Source organism: Saccoglossus kowalevskii, chromosome 4 (assembly GCF_978046115.1).
Source record: "Saccoglossus kowalevskii chromosome 4, keSacKowa6.1, whole genome shotgun sequence".
NCBI lineage: Eukaryota > Metazoa > Hemichordata > Enteropneusta > Harrimaniidae > Saccoglossus > Saccoglossus kowalevskii.
The window spans coordinates 12,438,252-12,455,832 of record NC_140644.1 but is presented as its reverse complement, the minus strand read 5'-3'; the positions used below and the strand labels follow the sequence as shown (position 1 = coordinate 12,455,832).

The 17,581-nt window shown below is 35.9% G+C and overlaps 2 protein-coding genes, 1 long non-coding RNA gene and 2 other non-coding genes across 5 annotated transcripts; 2 read left to right on the top strand and 3 right to left on the bottom strand.

The window, feature by feature from the left end:
• Positions 1-267: 267 nt before the first annotated feature.
• Positions 268-1,386, top strand: LOC146746619 (heparan sulfate glucosamine 3-O-sulfotransferase 1-like). Its single transcript, XM_085498243.1, has one exon. The coding sequence runs from the start codon at positions 268-270 to the stop codon at positions 1,384-1,386; it is 1,119 nt and encodes a 372-aa protein (XP_085354369.1).
• A 2,843-nt stretch (positions 1,387-4,229) lies between these two features.
• Positions 4,230-5,348, top strand: LOC100368278 (heparan sulfate glucosamine 3-O-sulfotransferase 1-like). The gene has a single exon (XM_002735085.2). It carries the CDS (start codon positions 4,230-4,232, stop codon positions 5,346-5,348), a length of 1,119 nt encoding a protein of 372 aa, XP_002735131.2.
• Positions 5,349-12,120: 6,772 nt separating this feature from the next.
• Positions 12,121-16,683, bottom strand: LOC144352620 (uncharacterized). The gene is made up of 6 exons (XR_013420635.1): positions 16,627-16,683; positions 14,646-14,685; positions 13,821-13,868; positions 13,478-13,583; positions 12,713-12,805; positions 12,121-12,288 (listed from the first exon to the last, which is right to left on the bottom strand). It is a non-coding gene; the product is annotated as an uncharacterized LOC144352620 (long non-coding RNA).
• Positions 13,190-13,428, bottom strand: LOC144352622 (small nucleolar RNA SNORA73 family). The gene has a single exon (XR_013420637.1). It is a non-coding gene; the product is annotated as a small nucleolar RNA SNORA73 family (small nucleolar RNA).
• On the bottom strand, positions 13,677-13,772 carry LOC144352621 (small nucleolar RNA SNORD14). The gene has a single exon (XR_013420636.1). It is a non-coding gene; the product is annotated as a small nucleolar RNA SNORD14 (small nucleolar RNA).
• Positions 16,684-17,581: the final 898 nt, after the last annotated feature.

The window sequence follows — 17,581 nt, the reverse complement described above, 5'->3', positions numbered from 1 at the left end:
CTGCCGGCCACATAGTATACAATATCAACAAGAAGAAATAATAAATCAATTTTACAAATTCAAATAAACATGAGCTAAGCCACAGCCATCAATTCTAATTAGTTTTAATGAGCTTTAATAAGGTTAATATTTGCATGGCCGGTGTATGACTATAACTGAATGTACTATTGCATTCAACTCGCAAATTATTATAATTCCACCAGGCTGCCGTACTGTAGCTTATACATAAATCACGCATTTAAATGGTTGTATGGTAACACCATCAACATGCGATTGGTTCCTCGTCTTTTCGCTATACTTTTCACTTCTAGTCTCACTTTATATTGTTGTCTATCTATCCGTCACAAACACCTTGTTGAAGATGATATACTCAGATCACAGGATACTAACATTACTGTGCGTACTAGTGTGTTGAAGAAGGTAGCTCGACCACAGACTTTACCGTCTGATGTTGGCACGAACCTCACTGCGTACATCAAGGCAAAGTTTGGAAACACATGCTATAAAGAAGAATCATTCTCGCAGTGGTGGGCGAATAACACCCTATCGAATGAACTGTTAGTGGACAATCTGATTGGATGCAGAAGATCTATTTCAGATGCCTTCATAGTTGGCGTTAAAAAGTGTGCTACAACTGCACTCCGAGATGTATTGGCAATTCATCCATATATAATGCATAGACCAGGGGAAATCCATTTCTACGATCGACACTTTCATGAAGGTTACTATTGGTATCGGAAACAATTTCCGTTTTCCAAAAAATGGCAAGTAGTTCTGGAAAAGACTCCGCAGACATTCTCGTTTCCTGAAGATGCCCCCAAAAAGATGGCTGAACTTAATCCCAAGACAAAGTTAGTCGTGATTCTCTGTGATCCTGTCGTCAGGGCAGTTTCTGACTATGTACACGAACAATACACTGAATCATATAAAAGATTCAACCCTCCCTATTATAGAATCAATGAACAATCTTTTGAACTGTCAGTTTTTAACGCATCGGGCACAATTGACATTGACAATGACCTCGTCAGGAAGGGAATATACTCGAAACACCTGAAGAGGTGGTTGGAATATTTCCCTAAAGAACAAATCCATGTGGTTGATGGTAATGATTTTAGTTTAGATCCTGTGTCAGAAATAAACAAAATTGAAACATTTCTGAGACTGCCAAACTTTCTGCTGAAGACACATCTGGATTTTGGGCCAGACTTCTTCTGTATCGCTTTTCCTGGTGTTCGGTGCCCAAACATGAATGTCAAGGGCAGACAGCACCCTGACATACCCGAGGTGGTGCTACACAAACTCTACGGTTTTTATCAGCCATATGACATTGAACTTCGGCATTTGCTGAACAGAACATTTTCGTGGATGGGGAAGGATTCTCTATAATGTTACAAAATAGTGAATTTCTTAGTAAGTAGATTGTGCAATGCCCAGCACATTCAACACTGCGATAAAGACTTTCCATTTTCGACATTGTGATATTCTTTCGTTTTTATGCAGAAAAAACAGTATTTTTCTACAATCATATTTATTTATTTATTTAATTGTTCATGAGTTGTTGAACACACTAAATAGTTTGTAATTTCATTCAGCTACTTTCAGTCATAATTCAAGACAAATAAAAGCCAAAATATAGAGAATATAGCACATCTTTTTTTGGAATATTCTTGTGTAATCAGTAATCATGAAAATGATGTATGGGTGCAGAGGGAATACATTTCGTTATGAATTAATTTTAATATAAATTTCTGAATTATCTTGTCAAAAAGCAGTTTTTTTTAGTTTTTTTTTCTCCCAAAAAGGAAAGAATTTCACAATGTTGAAAACGAAAAGTCTTTATGGTACTGTTATTAGTACGTACCATTGCGATTCAACCTCGTTGTTTTTCTATAGTATTATTTGTACGTGGTATAACTGAAGCAGAAAACAATATTATAATAATACGTCTTTTGTGTCCATACGAGATGAATGGGTTACTCGGGTTAGAGTGTCAGGTCCAATTGTGTAGTACTTAGCAGTCGGTTCAGTTGTTCCATGCTGTACTAGGTCAGATGAATAATTGAGATGTGTGGAGATGGAACCAATGATAATATATAAGTACATTTTACAGATATATATATACGTTGAATAATATATAAGACATTATTCATTTATTTAGTTTATTTAACAACACATGTATTGAGTTTGAACAAGGAAGGTAGAAGTTTTTAAAAAAAAAAAAATTTAAAGTATCGTCATCCCGAAAAAAGTTCACACCCTGGCTGATTTTTTTTTTCAGGAAGGAAGGGAACAAATAAATCTTTCAAATGTATATTCAGATATACCGACGCTGTGGCAGTGACAACAACTGGTCTGACTGTATTCTTTTACCATCTTCAGTTTCCATACACACCTCCACTGCAATGTACCATTCTCCACAATCTATGAGAAATGTATATCCCAGCTTATGTTGAATGTTAGGCCAGACTTTTATTATTCCTTGTTTCGCAAACCCGCCGGATGAACAGGAACCGAAAATGAAATAAAAATAAAAGTTTATTTCAGCGTAATTTCTCCCGCCCGCCGACTTGTAAGTGCAAAAAATTGCTAACAAAAATTATTTTTATCTTCAATTTTTTTTCCGCCCGCCTAACAAATCCAAGTTGCATTTTCGTGGGAGTGTCATGATCAAAGTATACTTTATGCGCGTTGGTTGACAGTGAATCTCGGGTATTGATCTCTGAGTGCTGCTTGAGACTACTACGCCATGAAACTCTGTCATTGATGCTGAAAATTGTGCCAAAATTGGCGACATTGCCAACCAGGTTATACATGGAATAAAACTTTATTTAATTTCTACTCTCCGATCGATGATCTCACTTACAATTCTTTGAGAATCACACAAATCTAATAAGAAAAAAGAATTAATTAATGTTTTTCTGCCCTCTTCAAAAAAATTTACTCATAAAAACTTGAGAAACAAGAAATACAAAAAGTCTGGCCTTACCCGGAGGAATTCCCCCGAACTAGTACCGCACCACAGTCAGCTGGCGCACATCTGATATAATAAAATAAATGCGATATTTACTATATGGGGGCCGCCATCTTGAATGACGCATAAAACTAAATAAGTTCATTATGTATGTGAGTATATCTAGAGGAGGCAAGGGTTATTTTTGTTTATCGTAATTGCAATATTGTTTTGTTTGTACAACGTAAATTTTAAAAAAAATTCTGTAATTTTGTAAGTCACAGGCTAGACATACAACGTAATCAATAAAATATTTATTTTCGTACACTGTAAAAATGTGTCATTTTCTCGGTACGTACACGAATTTACATCCAAATAAAAAAGTCGTAAAGAATAATCCAGGGAAATTACATTTTCGAAACTTTTCGAAAACGTCTTTTTTTCCTTGTAAATTGTAAAAAGCCCTTTTTATTTCCCGTAAAACTGTACCCGCCACCTCTATCTAGGTATATATTGGCCTATAATATGATAGTGATGAACGGGGTGTTCCAACTGATTACTGGAAAGACATCACGATGTTCATTTATTTATTTATTTATTTATTTGTCTGTATATTATGTTTCTTTATCGATTTATTTGTGAATGAAAGAGCTACAACATACACGCAAAACCCACAACTATACAGACATGCAACATATAGAAGCATATTCGAAAATGGAAATAACAGTGCTTATATGCCTGGTCCAATCTACGAAAACATATTAAAACAAATGTGCAGGCCAAACAAAATACACAATTTCCATTAAAATGAATGAATAACAGCAGATTTAATACTAAATTAAAAAGAAAAAATATCATTAAAACATGCAATTATTTTTCGCAATGTCTGAAGTTGAATCCGGGTTTGAAAAGTGTTATAACAACACATTATATTTTAAAATGGTGGGTGTATCATAATGCAAGTGACAACTGAGTATGCTACAATACTAATTGTACATACAAAAAGGAGGTTCTGCCGGCCACATAGTATACAATATCAACAAGAAGAAATAATAAATCAATTTTACAAATTCAAATAAACATGAGCTAAGCCACAGCCATCAATTCTAATTAGTTTTAATGAGCTTTAATAAGGTTAATATTTGCATGGCCGGTGTATGACTATAACTGAATGTACTATTGCATTCAACTCGCAAATTATTATAATTCCACCAGGCTGCCGTACTGTAGCTTATACATAAATCACGCATTTAAATGGTTGTATGGTAACACCATCAACATGCGATTGGTTCCTCGTCTTTTCGCTATACTTTTCACTTCTAGTCTCACTTTATATTGTTGTCTATCTATCCGTCACAAACACCTTGTTGAAGATGATATACTCAGATCACAGGATACTAACATTACTGTGCGTACTAGTGTGTTGAAGAAGGTAGCTCGACCACAGACTTTACCGTCTGATGTTGGCACGAACCTCACTGCGTACATCAAGGCAAAGTTTGGAAACACATGCTATAAAGAAGAATCATTCTCGCAGTGGTGGGCGAATAACACCCTATCGAATGAACTGTTAGTGGACAATCTGATTGGATGCAGAAGATCTATTTCAGATGCCTTCATAGTTGGCGTTAAAAAGTGTGCTACAACTGCACTCCGAGATGTATTGGCAATTCATCCATATATAATGCATAGACCAGGGGAAATCCATTTCTACGATCGACACTTTCATGAAGGTTACTATTGGTATCGGAAACAATTTCCGTTTTCCAAAAAATGGCAAGTAGTTCTGGAAAAGACTCCGCAGACATTCTCGTTTCCTGAAGATGCCCCCAAAAAGATGGCTGAACTTAATCCCAAGACAAAGTTAGTCGTGATTCTCTGTGATCCTGTCGTCAGGGCAGTTTCTGACTATGTACACGAACAATACACTGAATCATATAAAAGATTCAACCCTCCCTATTATAGAATCAATGAACAATCTTTTGAACTGTCAGTTTTTAACGCATCGGGCACAATTGACATTGACAATGACCTCGTCAGGAAGGGAATATACTCGAAACACCTGAAGAGGTGGTTGGAATATTTCCCTAAAGAACAAATCCATGTGGTTGATGGTAATGATTTTAGTTTAGATCCTGTGTCAGAAATAAACAAAATTGAAACATTTCTGAGACTGCCAAACTTTCTGCTGAAGACACATCTGGATTTTGGGCCAGACTTCTTCTGTATCGCTTTTCCTGGTGTTCGGTGCCCAAACATGAATGTCAAGGGCAGACAGCACCCTGACATACCCGAGGTGGTGCTACACAAACTCTACGGTTTTTATCAGCCATATGACAATGAACTTCGGCATTTGCTGAACAGAACATTTTCGTGGATGGGGAAGGATTCTCTATAATGTTACAAAATAGTGAATTTCTTAGTAAGTAGATTGTGCAATGCCCAGCACAATCAACACTGCGATAAAGACTTTCCATTTTCGACATTGTGATATTCTTTCGTTTTTATGCAGAAAAAACAGTATTTTTCTACAATCATATTTATTTATTTATTTAATTGTTCATGAGTTGTTGAACACACTAAATAGTTTGTAATTTCATTCAGCTACTTTCAGTCATAATTCAAGACAAATAAAAGCCAAAATATAGAGAATATAGCACATCTTTTTTTGGAATATTCTTGTGTAATCAGTAATCATGAAAATTATGTATGGGTGCATATGGAATACATTTCGTTATGAATTATTCTTAATATAAATTTCTGAATTATCTTGTCAAAATCAGTTTTTTTTTAGTTTTTTTTTCTCCCAAAAAGGAAAGAATTTCACAATGTCGAAAATAAAAAGTCTTTACGGTACTGTTATTTGTACGTACCATTGCGATTCAACCCCGTTGTTTTTCTATAGTATTATTTGTACGTGGTATAACTGAAGCGGAAAACAATATTATAATAATACGCCTTTTGTGTCCATACAAGATGAATGGGTTACTCGGGTTAGAGTGTCAGGTCCAATTGTGTAGTAGTTAGCAGTCGGTTCAGTTGTTCCATCCTGTACTAGGTCAGATGAATAATTGAGATGTGTGGAGATGGAACCAATGATAATATATAAGTACATTTTACAGACTGGTATATATATACATATATACGTTGAATAATATACAAGAGATTATTCATTTATTTAGTTTATTTAACAACACATCATGTATTGAGTTTGATCAAGGAAGGTCGAAGGACTTACAACTGTCCATGGTTTGAAGGATAACGTTTTTTAACAAAAACAAATTTAAATTATCGTCATCCTGATAAAAACATTAAAGTTCACACCCTGCCTGATTTATTTTATTTCAGCATTGACAACAATTATTAACCTTCATCAGTTTCCATACACACCTCTACCGCAATATACCATTCTCCACAATCCATGGGAAATTCATATCTCAGCTCATGTTAAATGTTACTCGGGGGAATTCCCAAACTCTTTCTATTATGTCTTCTAGTACCGCACTGACACTATTTCCGATGGAAATTGATATTGGGTAACGAATTTTTGCATCTGCTAAGCTTCTAAAATTGCTCGATTTCCTTAATTTATATCGTTTATATTTAAACCGATAAAATAGTATGTAACGGACATCCTTAACGCCCCTTGAAGTACATGTATTTGAAAAATAACCACCGTTTAGTATCAGGATTTTAAGGTGATTGTAAATAGTGTTTACCCAATTAATACATTTTCAAAGTCAAAACATGTTGTGCTGTCAGTTGTATGTTCAGTTACATCAACTATCCGCACGTTTTAGTCATCGTATATAATTTTCCCGATAAACGTGTGGTCGCTTTTGACTAGGACGTAGAGTAACTGTGTACTCATTATTCAAATTATATGCACAAAGCTAGAACCGTAATTCTTATCGTGTTTATAGCATTGAAATGTTTCGATTTTGTGCTTCGATTTTTCACGCTCGTGAAACTTTGGTTTAGGGTGCCGATAACACACCAAAACCTTATTAATTTTCATTGAAAATTCATTGACCCTCATAACCGGCTGTTTTGTTGCATCCCTAGTAGATAATGGAACCTTCGCACACATTGGTTGGTTTCCATGTCAGTTAATACATTCTCAAATTAATATATTCTACACATTATTAATGTTTTTGTGAATTATTGTCTGACTGCTATATAGGTTGGTATAATATCTCTGAAATAATTTCAGACATAGAGACACACCGTAACAGATGTTGAGCTTAAAAGCTAAGCTAAGCGAAAGCTGCCGCCACGTAAATTGTGTTATAATAATAGATTTATTCAGTACTATAGGCCATGGGTCTTTCATGAACAGTGATATGTATATATATATACATGGTCAGTTCAGGTTCATATAATAATTAACTGTACAAAACAGTAACAAACATGGCGATGGTTTGACAAAAAGATCTCGCTATTATGGACTGAAACAACTGCAATGCAAACACGTTACGTTCTCATGTCATTCATGACATAAATAACTTTAACGAATTATTAACATAATGCAACATTGTATTTAAATGTAGTAGTTATGAATAAAAATAATACAACAATTATCATCCATTCATACTACGTTTCAAATTATATTCAAATAATTATACTAAAGACGCATGCGGCAGTCCACACTTCGTAGTCCCCATGTTATCAAGTTGAAGGAACATATATACAAAGTTTGAAAATGAACAGTCAGTGCCTGTCGGATATACTTGGCTCAAAAATGTCCACCAGTCGGACATTTTGAATACGATCTGAGAACAAACTGATGTGCACCAATATCCTTTAATGTTTAATGTATGAACGGAATGTGTCCATGCACGATTAAGATCCGGTTCTGTCATCATGATGGCAGAAATGCTTGATTTGATGAAATTCTAACATTAAAATGGCTACCCATCAGACATCTTAAACTGGGTCATCAAACAAACATATTTCCTGCATAGACACTATCTGTTTATTAGCAGACTTACATTGGTTGTTATGGTTACGTTACATAACTATCGAGTTTATCACCAAAATAATACCATACAACTGTTAAACCTTACCGGCAGCACCAGGCTCAAAATAACTTCAGGGCGTCATAACAATGAATGCCTCCAGTAGTTGTATTGGCAGTTTCAAATGCAGTGTTGCAATACGTTGCTTGATGGTCGATGCACGAGTTAAAGAGCGGTGGTAGTCACTCCGCGCCCTGTTCTACATGGGACTACATAGCGACGTATACACCGCGTGTAAAATACACCGCGCTTAAATGTTTTGTATTACCATCACTGATAATAACATTCTTCTAATCGACAATTTAAACAACCAGTGATACATTTAAATCTTCACATTGCAGTAGTTTTTACACAAAAGAGGACGTTATTAGTCTATATAAGAGACTATAGAGGAACTGTGTTTAGATGCATGTGCAGCACGTACCTGTCTATATCTCTAATGGTAACAAGCAATGCATGGCACAGTCCCCGTTGGTCATCAAGTCTAAGCTATATAGTTTTGTTTAGGAAATATAGTACAAGTACTTGTTCATATTGAGAAATATTGCTCTGAACAGCATTAATTGAAACAAAATGGCCGCCGGTCTGCCATTTTGAAAGGGATCGTCAAAATGATACATCTGTATATCTATGACATGATGTATAATGAATATACAAGTTATTTTTAATGAGATAGTCCCCGTTTGAATTAAGGGAAATGTTATTCATGCCAAAAATACAATTAGTAATTGCGAGTGAATAATTGGCTGGTCCAATAACAGAAATTACATGTAATGTACAACTCTTCAAAAATCGAAATATATTGTCAGAAATTTAACAGGATATGCTATTCATGCATTTTTTTTTGTATCCAAACTGAATTTCATTTGTCAAGAGATATAGTATTATGATCAAAAAGCAACATTGATTGCAGGCAGGCAACCATCTTTCACCTGATTGTGAAACTAATTGTCATGGACATGTATCCTAATATGTCTAATTTGAAGAAAAAAAACACGTCCTGTTCAAGATACCACATTTTCCAATAAACAATGCCAACTTTGATGCATGTGCTGAATACCAATGTTTCCGCACAGGATTAAATGACAGTCACATAGCTTCTGGGAGCCTCAAAATTTAACCTAGACAGCATACACTTTCTGGAAATTTTCACTTTCATTAAAGTGTTTATTTTGAACTTCACATTAATGTTTTTTTAATTATCACAACAGACAACCTCAGCTTAAGTAGAGTCCCAATTGTGTGTCTGCATTGAAAGAACCTCTTACAAGATATTTATCAGTACAGCTTTGGGCAGCAACTGCGACTAGTCCAGGTTCTCACAGGTTTAGAGAAGCTACACGCTAGCAGAATTGTTTTTTATGTATAGAACACCAATTTGTTTCAAGCAAGGATCAGACTTTAATGCACAATCTAAAGTTGACATTTCCACATTTATTGCTTAACTTCATCCAAGATTACTGTCACAGTGTAAGGCCTGCTTATCGCAATTGAGAGGGCCACCCACAAAATTCACTGCACAGGGGGGGGGGGGGGGGTCTTTTACTGCTAGAATGGGGTAGACAAGACAATAGTACTGGGAATGAAATGTATATCGGGGGGAAATTCTTCTCTCCTCGGGGGTTCTCCACACTTGTCAGGGGGAATCTCGTCTCTATATCTCGTCCCCTTGAGGTACGGGATCAGGAAAGTCACTTAAGCTTTACAGTCAAATAAGACACACACAACGAAATACGTTTCAACTCTCATCTTAGTCGGACAGTCGAGCACTCTACAAGGCACAGCGCCCTGGGGAAAAGTCCCCAAGACTATCGCAAGGCTGACCCAAGACTCTTTAGACTGCGTCAACACTCGCCCCAAGGCTCTCCAGGACTGCCTCTGTGTGCTAGCCAAGACCAACTCAAACTCTTTATTCATTTTCAAAACTCTAACCAATTACAATACAGTTAAAAGACTACAAGGCGTAACCTTCAATCATAAAGTCAATCACACTAAGTACTGAATATGTCATATCTTTTGATTAATCGTTCACTACATTAATAACTACGAATACCAACTGTCAGAAATCTTAGTCAGAAAAGCGACGGTTATCTCGTAATTAGTTCCAAATCACTGAGCCAAGTTTCATTCAAAACTTCAAATAGGCCTAAACGATGACAGACATAACACAGCAATTCGCTAATAATCAGCTAATTAAGTCGGTCAACAGATACGCGTAAACAAATTCATGACGTGTACATACACCAAAATATCGAGTTAAAGCTCCTGGCTTTAATACCTCTTAATAATTACAAGAAATAAAGCACAGAAAAATACAATAAATAAAGTCACTAAAATAGGGGATTGCTTAGGGAAGTGTGCATTGGTGATAACTCACAGTTCCAGGATGTAATATAGGACGACAGTCAATGGCTTCTGAAACACAATGACGAAGAAATACAGGAGTCTTGCTTGCAGAGGAACGCCGTTATTCTGGAGGGCACCGCTGAAAGCAGGAGATCGCAGAGCAGTTCATACAAGTCTCACAGAATGATGGTTGTAGCCTGTATTACTTGCCACACAATACCGTAGCAGCAAACACACTGGATACCAAGTTGAAATGATCGACACGAACTGTCTTGAGTCTGTCCACTTTATAGGCATGATTCAGTTTCCACACAAGCCAGAATGTGATCCTGCTAGCAGCTGGGTCACGCAGGCAACTCAGTAGATCATAAACATTCTTTGTTGTTCAAATAACAGCACACTTGGTAGATTCTAATTCTCTTTCCAAAGTTGTAAACACCCTTTGTTATGTAAATTACAAGCGCACCTGTTGAAAATAAGCATGACCCGTCAATCAATTTTATGATTGTTATCACAAGACAATGCACACTATTTCTTCCTACGATTCCATGCATACTTCCATTGGCAGGGTTTGAAGTAATATGGCAAAAAAAAACATAAAATAAAGGATGCTGACATTGCCCCCCACCCCCCACCTATCAAGACTGAACATGGCACATTTTCAGTCCAATAATCAGCATCAACTGCCAATAAATTTACATTTATCAAAGTATTGCCAATCCTGCTTAAATAGTCTGTACCTATATTTTCTTTACTTTTAATTGCTATAATGCCGTAGCTAAATGATCGCAAATATAGGGCACACCGCATTAACCTACTTTTTTTAGCCTTGTTTAAATAAATCAATGGCTGGTGATCCGTTTCCAAAATAAATTCTTTACCATACAAATATTGGTGAAATGCCCGAACCACTGCCAAAGACTTTTTTCAATTACAGAAAAAGACTTATCTCTGGCTAGCAATTTACGACTGGCATATGCCAGTGGAAATTTTCCTTCCTCATATTGCTGTAATAAAACTGCACGAAGTCCAACACCCGATGCATCGCATCTCAAAATAAAACTTGGTAAAAATCAGGCAATTTTAAAATTGGTTGCTTAATCAATAAAACTTTCAAATGATTAAAGGCATTTTCTTGGAAATCTGCCCCAGACTATCCCCCCCCCAACCTTTCTCAAATTACTGATACGACCTGCTATTGTAGCAACGTTTGGTACAAATTTGCTATAGTACCTAGCCATGCCTAAAAATGACCTTACTTGCTTTACTGTTTCAAGTCTGGCTGCATGGCTTCTATTTTATCTGGTAATACTTGCAACCAACCTGGTAACCAATAAACTCTAAATTAGTAAAACCAAAGAAACACTTTGAAGGTCTTGCAGTCAAATCTGCCTTCCTTAACCGAGTCGGAAATTCTGTACATGCTCCTTCCAAAACTTTGAATAAATTAAAATGTGATCAATTAAATACGCATCATACGGGAAAGAGGCTGGTGCATTCACAAGCCCGAAAGGCATTCGTGGAAACTGAAATAAACCACAAGGTTTTCTTTAGCCCCCTCATTCATGGGGGATCTGGTTTAACTAGATATTTTGGTGTACGTGCATTTCATTTCCAGTACTATTGTCTTGTCTACCCCATTTTAGCAGTAAAAAAAGAACCCTGTCCAGTGCAAGTTCAGTGGGTGGCCTCTCAATTGCGATAAGCAGGTCTTACACTGCAACAATTAGAACGTGAATTTTGACAATTCGAGTAAAACAGAATTTTTGGCAAATTCATTAAAGACAAGATGTACATACACCAGTATAGTTTTGGAATTATGAACATCAATGTAATTTATTGAAACAAATATTCAGACAAAATTCTTGTGCAAATCATTTGTAGCAGAGTTGACAATTTTAACTGCAGAAATTGAATAACTAGCCGAAAACCTTCATTAGCATCTTGTCAATTTAAGATTCACTGCATCCAGTCCTACGAAAATCAAATGTACAAGTGTTAAGTATGAAGACAGCATTCATACCTGGAGCATTGTTACATTACATGAATGTAGCAATGTAAATTGAGATAACAGACACGGGAGCAAGTCTACCTGCCTCTCATTCGCAATACAACGCGTTTCTCTCCTTCCCTTTGATAACCTAAATCTTCATTGTCATGACGCCAGATATGGACTACGACATAGGTGATTTTAAAGGAAGTTGGTGTTAAACCTTACTGAAGAAAATGTGTACAATAAATATACAATAGTATTCGAAGAGGCTTCCGAGATCAATCCCAACAGTAAATTTCAATTTCAGGCAAACTCAAATTCAAGCACATACAGGGCAGATTTTGAAAAAAAAAGTTAAAAAAACATTTCAACAAGCAGCTAATTGGTGTTACTAAGGTTACTTACATGTCAATGTAGATTTCTCATGTGGCAGGATATTAATGGACATTACTAACAGTTTACAAATATTTAGCTTTGCTCTTTGCCCACATCTTCATACTGTAAGGAGGAAGATTTTATTATTTATGGAAATGAACATTTGTGCCCAATGTGACCTGGTCACATGATGCAATACAGATTTAATATGTAGACCTTTATCCAGAATGGAATCATGTTTGAACGAAGCCAAATGAGATCAAGAATGTTTCCTTTTGATACAATTGGTGGCTTGGCATCAAGGTCTGCGACATGATAATTACCACGTGCCAGCCACTTTTGAATCTAGCAGCTTTTTTCCTACATCGTATTAACTTAGAGGCTGCAATATTAGTGCCCCTCCCTAAATGTAGAGGTGTAAATTTCTTTGTATTAATTTAGAATAAATGCCCTACAGACACAGACTTCTCAGATCAAATCAAGTACTGAGCTTTCTCCCCCCCCCCCCAATGTTCTTTGCCTGGTCTCTCCTCAGTAATGGTCACATAACAACTCTGAGAAGGAGTGGGAATATGCAAGAATCTGCCCACACCACTAACATTATGTCGAAGCATGATGACAGTGGGGACGAGATTGTTCTCCAACGTCGTGGAATGGGAATATACATCATGCAAAATATGCTCAGCTCCCGTACGCCACACTGACAGAGCCAAGTGAAGGCCAACCTCACTGTATGTCATCGTTGGAATTTAAGAATAGAAAATTAAAAGTAGAAACAAGTAATCCAATATTTACATTAAGGTGCAGGTTAAATATCTGTTAATTTCACAAAGATGAAATCAAAACCATCTCAATCATTCCTTCAGAAAGCAGTCAAGGTGTCAAACACAATTTTCAAATTCTGCAAATAAATTTGACATTAGTATTAATGGAAATCTAATTGAAGTTACAAATCAGAACATTCAATATAATGCACATTTTGCCATACTGCTCACAGCTCAGACATCCAAGGAAGTGTTATGCCAGCATTGAGACAGTTAGTCTCTTTGGTGGAAACTGCGAATGTTTTGGAATTGTTTCATCATTGCTAACCAGAGATAAAGATACTCAGTTTTTAGAAGATCAACATTGTTTTTACCTGGTACAATCCATTGCAGGATACTTCAAACATTACGGTATCTGGTAACTAGGAAAAAAAAACAATTTAGAGAAACTTCAGGTAACAATCAAAAAGACATTTTCTCAATCACTGCAGAAAAAAGAATTTCTAGTTCAACAGCAACCACTCTACAAGAGGAAAGTCATCACACCATGAGAATTCTTGTTTAGACTTCGTTTGGCTTGTCATGAAAACATGACAGTTTATATTGTCATTTATAGACAAGATGGGGGGAAAAAGATTAAATCGTCATTACAAGAGTTGTACCAGGTTTCTATGGCAACATGTTCTCAAATTCATGCAACTATTTAGATTTTGCGAGGTACAATCAAATTCTACGACTTGTCATCACAATAGATACTGTACATTTCTACATATATACAATCAAGTTAGGATCTAGCAAAAGCTTTCATAAGGCAAGACTTGACCTAGGATTCTGGATACAAAATTGTTCTTTATCTGATTGAAAATAACTGCAGTCCTGCAAAATGATTAAAGTATTGCAATAATAATGTGTTGTAATTAAATACAAAAGACAAGACATTGATTGTACCAGACAACTAATACAGCCAAGGAAGTGTTATGCCGGCATTGAGACTGACGTCCCTTTGGTGGAAACTGCGAATGTTTTGGAATTGCTTCATTGCCATTATGTATTGAGAATTTAATATTTAACATTTTAAATGCCTAACCTACGACTCCATCATTGAGGCCATGTGCTTTGCAGCAATAGTAGTAATGCATATTGCATTTATGACACACCCCCTCCCACCACAACCAATAATTACAATCTGGATTGCTTACCAATAAAGCTTATCTTGATCCATTTTGAAAGATACAAGACCTGTCAAGAAAAACAAAAACAATCATTTACATATTCTCACACTGTATAATCTATATATGCGTCTGTCAGTTAAGTGCTTGGTTCAGATTTGGTTTGGCTTGTCATGAAAACATGACAGTTTATATCGTCATTTATCGATAAGATGGGGGAAAAAAGATTAAAATCATTACAAGTACTTCAATCTTTAATAAAAAATAAAGCAGGAAACTTAAATTCTATAAAGGTTAGCTTACCTCAACATTCCTTTATTGACCGATTAGTTATCAACAAAAAACATTAAAGCGTTATTACTCATTGAACAATGTGGTGGTCTCAACTGATAAATCAACGTCGACAGCCCTCTTTCAATTTCATAATTAAATACATTTCTACACTGCAACGAGCTGCTTTGTATTACATAGGACAAATGTATTAATCTTTGCAAAATTGACTGCAGAATCGCAACAAATGAGTTATCAAACCCCTCACAACAGACACTGAACTAAGTTTATTTAAATCCAGTTTAAGGTAGAGATGCAGTTTATTTGGCTTGCTTTTTAATTGAGTAATTAGACAATGAAGATGGTATTATATATCCAACGTGTTGTATATTTTCTGAAAGCTTATTATACAAACTTTGTAAAACTTGTCTTTATTTTAAATATCCAGAATGCGTTTTTGATTTTGGGACAAAAATATGCTTTTTTGGACAAAAGTGGTTTTAAAAGAATTAGCTTAAAAACTTCAAGTCCGTTTGTGGGTAAAATTACATCACTGGATACCTTGGTATACTACTAATTCAAATGCGTCCACTCATCTCTCTAACGGCTTTCAAAGTCGCACAACATGACCTCAAAGTTCACTCTTTTCTAGTTTTCAATAATTTATATATCTATATTAATTGCGGACTTGTTATTTTTGTTCCACTCGCCGTAATAAACTGTCCGGACGCATTTTGAAAGGGGAGCACCTTGTCAATGTGTGAAAATTTCAAGACAAAATGGAAAAAGCGTTTATCAGCTATTTTAATTTAAAGCCCAAGAATTCACCAAAAATAGAAGACTAGAAAAAGGCTAATTTGCATATTTGCGCGTTAAACCGAGAATTACTGCTTTGTCATACTTCGTCATACTTTCTAGACTATTGAAATTGAAAGTTAACGTATAACCATACATTTTATGTAAAATCGTTGAACCAGAACAACTGCTCTTCAATATATAAATCAGAAACACGTCATTCGTACCAGTGTTTTGATGGGGTCGGTAAAAACACGTGGCAATGCCCAGTAAATATGACGTCATCTCATGAATTATTAAACAGGCGGCGGTCCTAAGAAGGCGACTTTTTATCACGACCAAAATATCATGGCTTCTCTTCCATGTATTTTCATTAAAAAATCCACGAGTATTTCAGAGCCATGGTTTACCGTGTAGAGGACAAAGTGTGATATTAAATTATTTATCCTCGATGATTTTTATGTATTGAGAATCAATCCCAGGAATGCACAATAATGACTAATCGCATAACCCTAGAATCGAAACGCGAGGCACAGAAGTTTGCATATTGTCAATCAAAGGTCCCGTTATTTGCTTACTCGTGCAAATTAGGCAATTGGACATAAACATTTCCAAGTGAGAGTGTTTTTTTATTTTTAACCAGAAAATAACGATCAATTTTAACGGTGTTCCAATAAGAATTCATTGGTCAAATTTTCAAAGAAAATTCTTTAGAAATCTATAAAAAAAACGAAAAAAAAATATTTTTGATGAAATTCACACATAAACTGCATCTCTACATTAAAGCCAATTTTTGAATTGATCACTATGCAGTACACTTTGATTGTCATGGGTATTTCATAATATCAAAGTCAGCAGCAATAATCTGATCGGCGAGTGAATATTCCTAATCACGGATACCCATAGACAAAAAACATTGCAAGTAGTGATCAACAAATCAACTTACCACATTCCTGAGCATAACCGGTGAATAAATAGTCAGCGTTCCGGATCCTTGTTCTTGTTACCTGAAAACAGAACAATCCAAGAGTCAATGCACGATAATACACGGACAGGACAAATCGTGCAGCACATGTACGTTTAGTCCAGCTCGTTCGATGCAGCCAAAATTCAACAAACTGCTTCAAGTTTAGGTATCTCATAGTATCATAGTCAGCAACTTTCATATCTCTGATCGGCGAGTGAATATTCTAATCACAGATACCGTATGCAAATTATATCCACTGGAAATTGACTATTGTGCACTCATTCCACACAGCAAACTAGCTTCATTTTAAAACTTACTTTGCATTTTGAAACAAGTGCAGCTGCAAGCCATTTTAATTCTTTCAATAGTCATCTGAAATAACATCAGTGTTTATATTAAACATTGTGGCGATTTAATTCTAACGAGTCATTGTTAATGACAGTCCCCGTCCAAGATTGTGATCTGACATATCAATTTAATGCTGATGAAGTCATTGAGATTATATTGAAACCATTAATAGGAGACGGATTTGTAAAAAATCATGATTTAGTGCTTCTACACGAGAATTAGACATTGGGTTTAATACCTCTTAAAATAATTACAAGAAATAAAGCACATAACAATACAATAAATAAAGTCACTAAAATAGGGGATTGCTTAGGGAAGTGTGCATTGGTGATAACTCACAGTTCCAGGATGTAATATAGGACGACAGTCAATGGCTTCTGTAACACAATAACAAAGAAATACGGGAGTCTTGCTTGCAGAGGAACGCAGTTATTCTGGAGGGCACCGCTGAAAGCAGGAGATCGCAGAGCAGTTCATACAAGTCTCACAGAAGGATGGTTGTAGCCTGTATTACTTGCCAAACAATACCGTAGCAGCAAACACACTGGATACCAAGTTGAAATGATCGACACGAACTGTCCCGAGT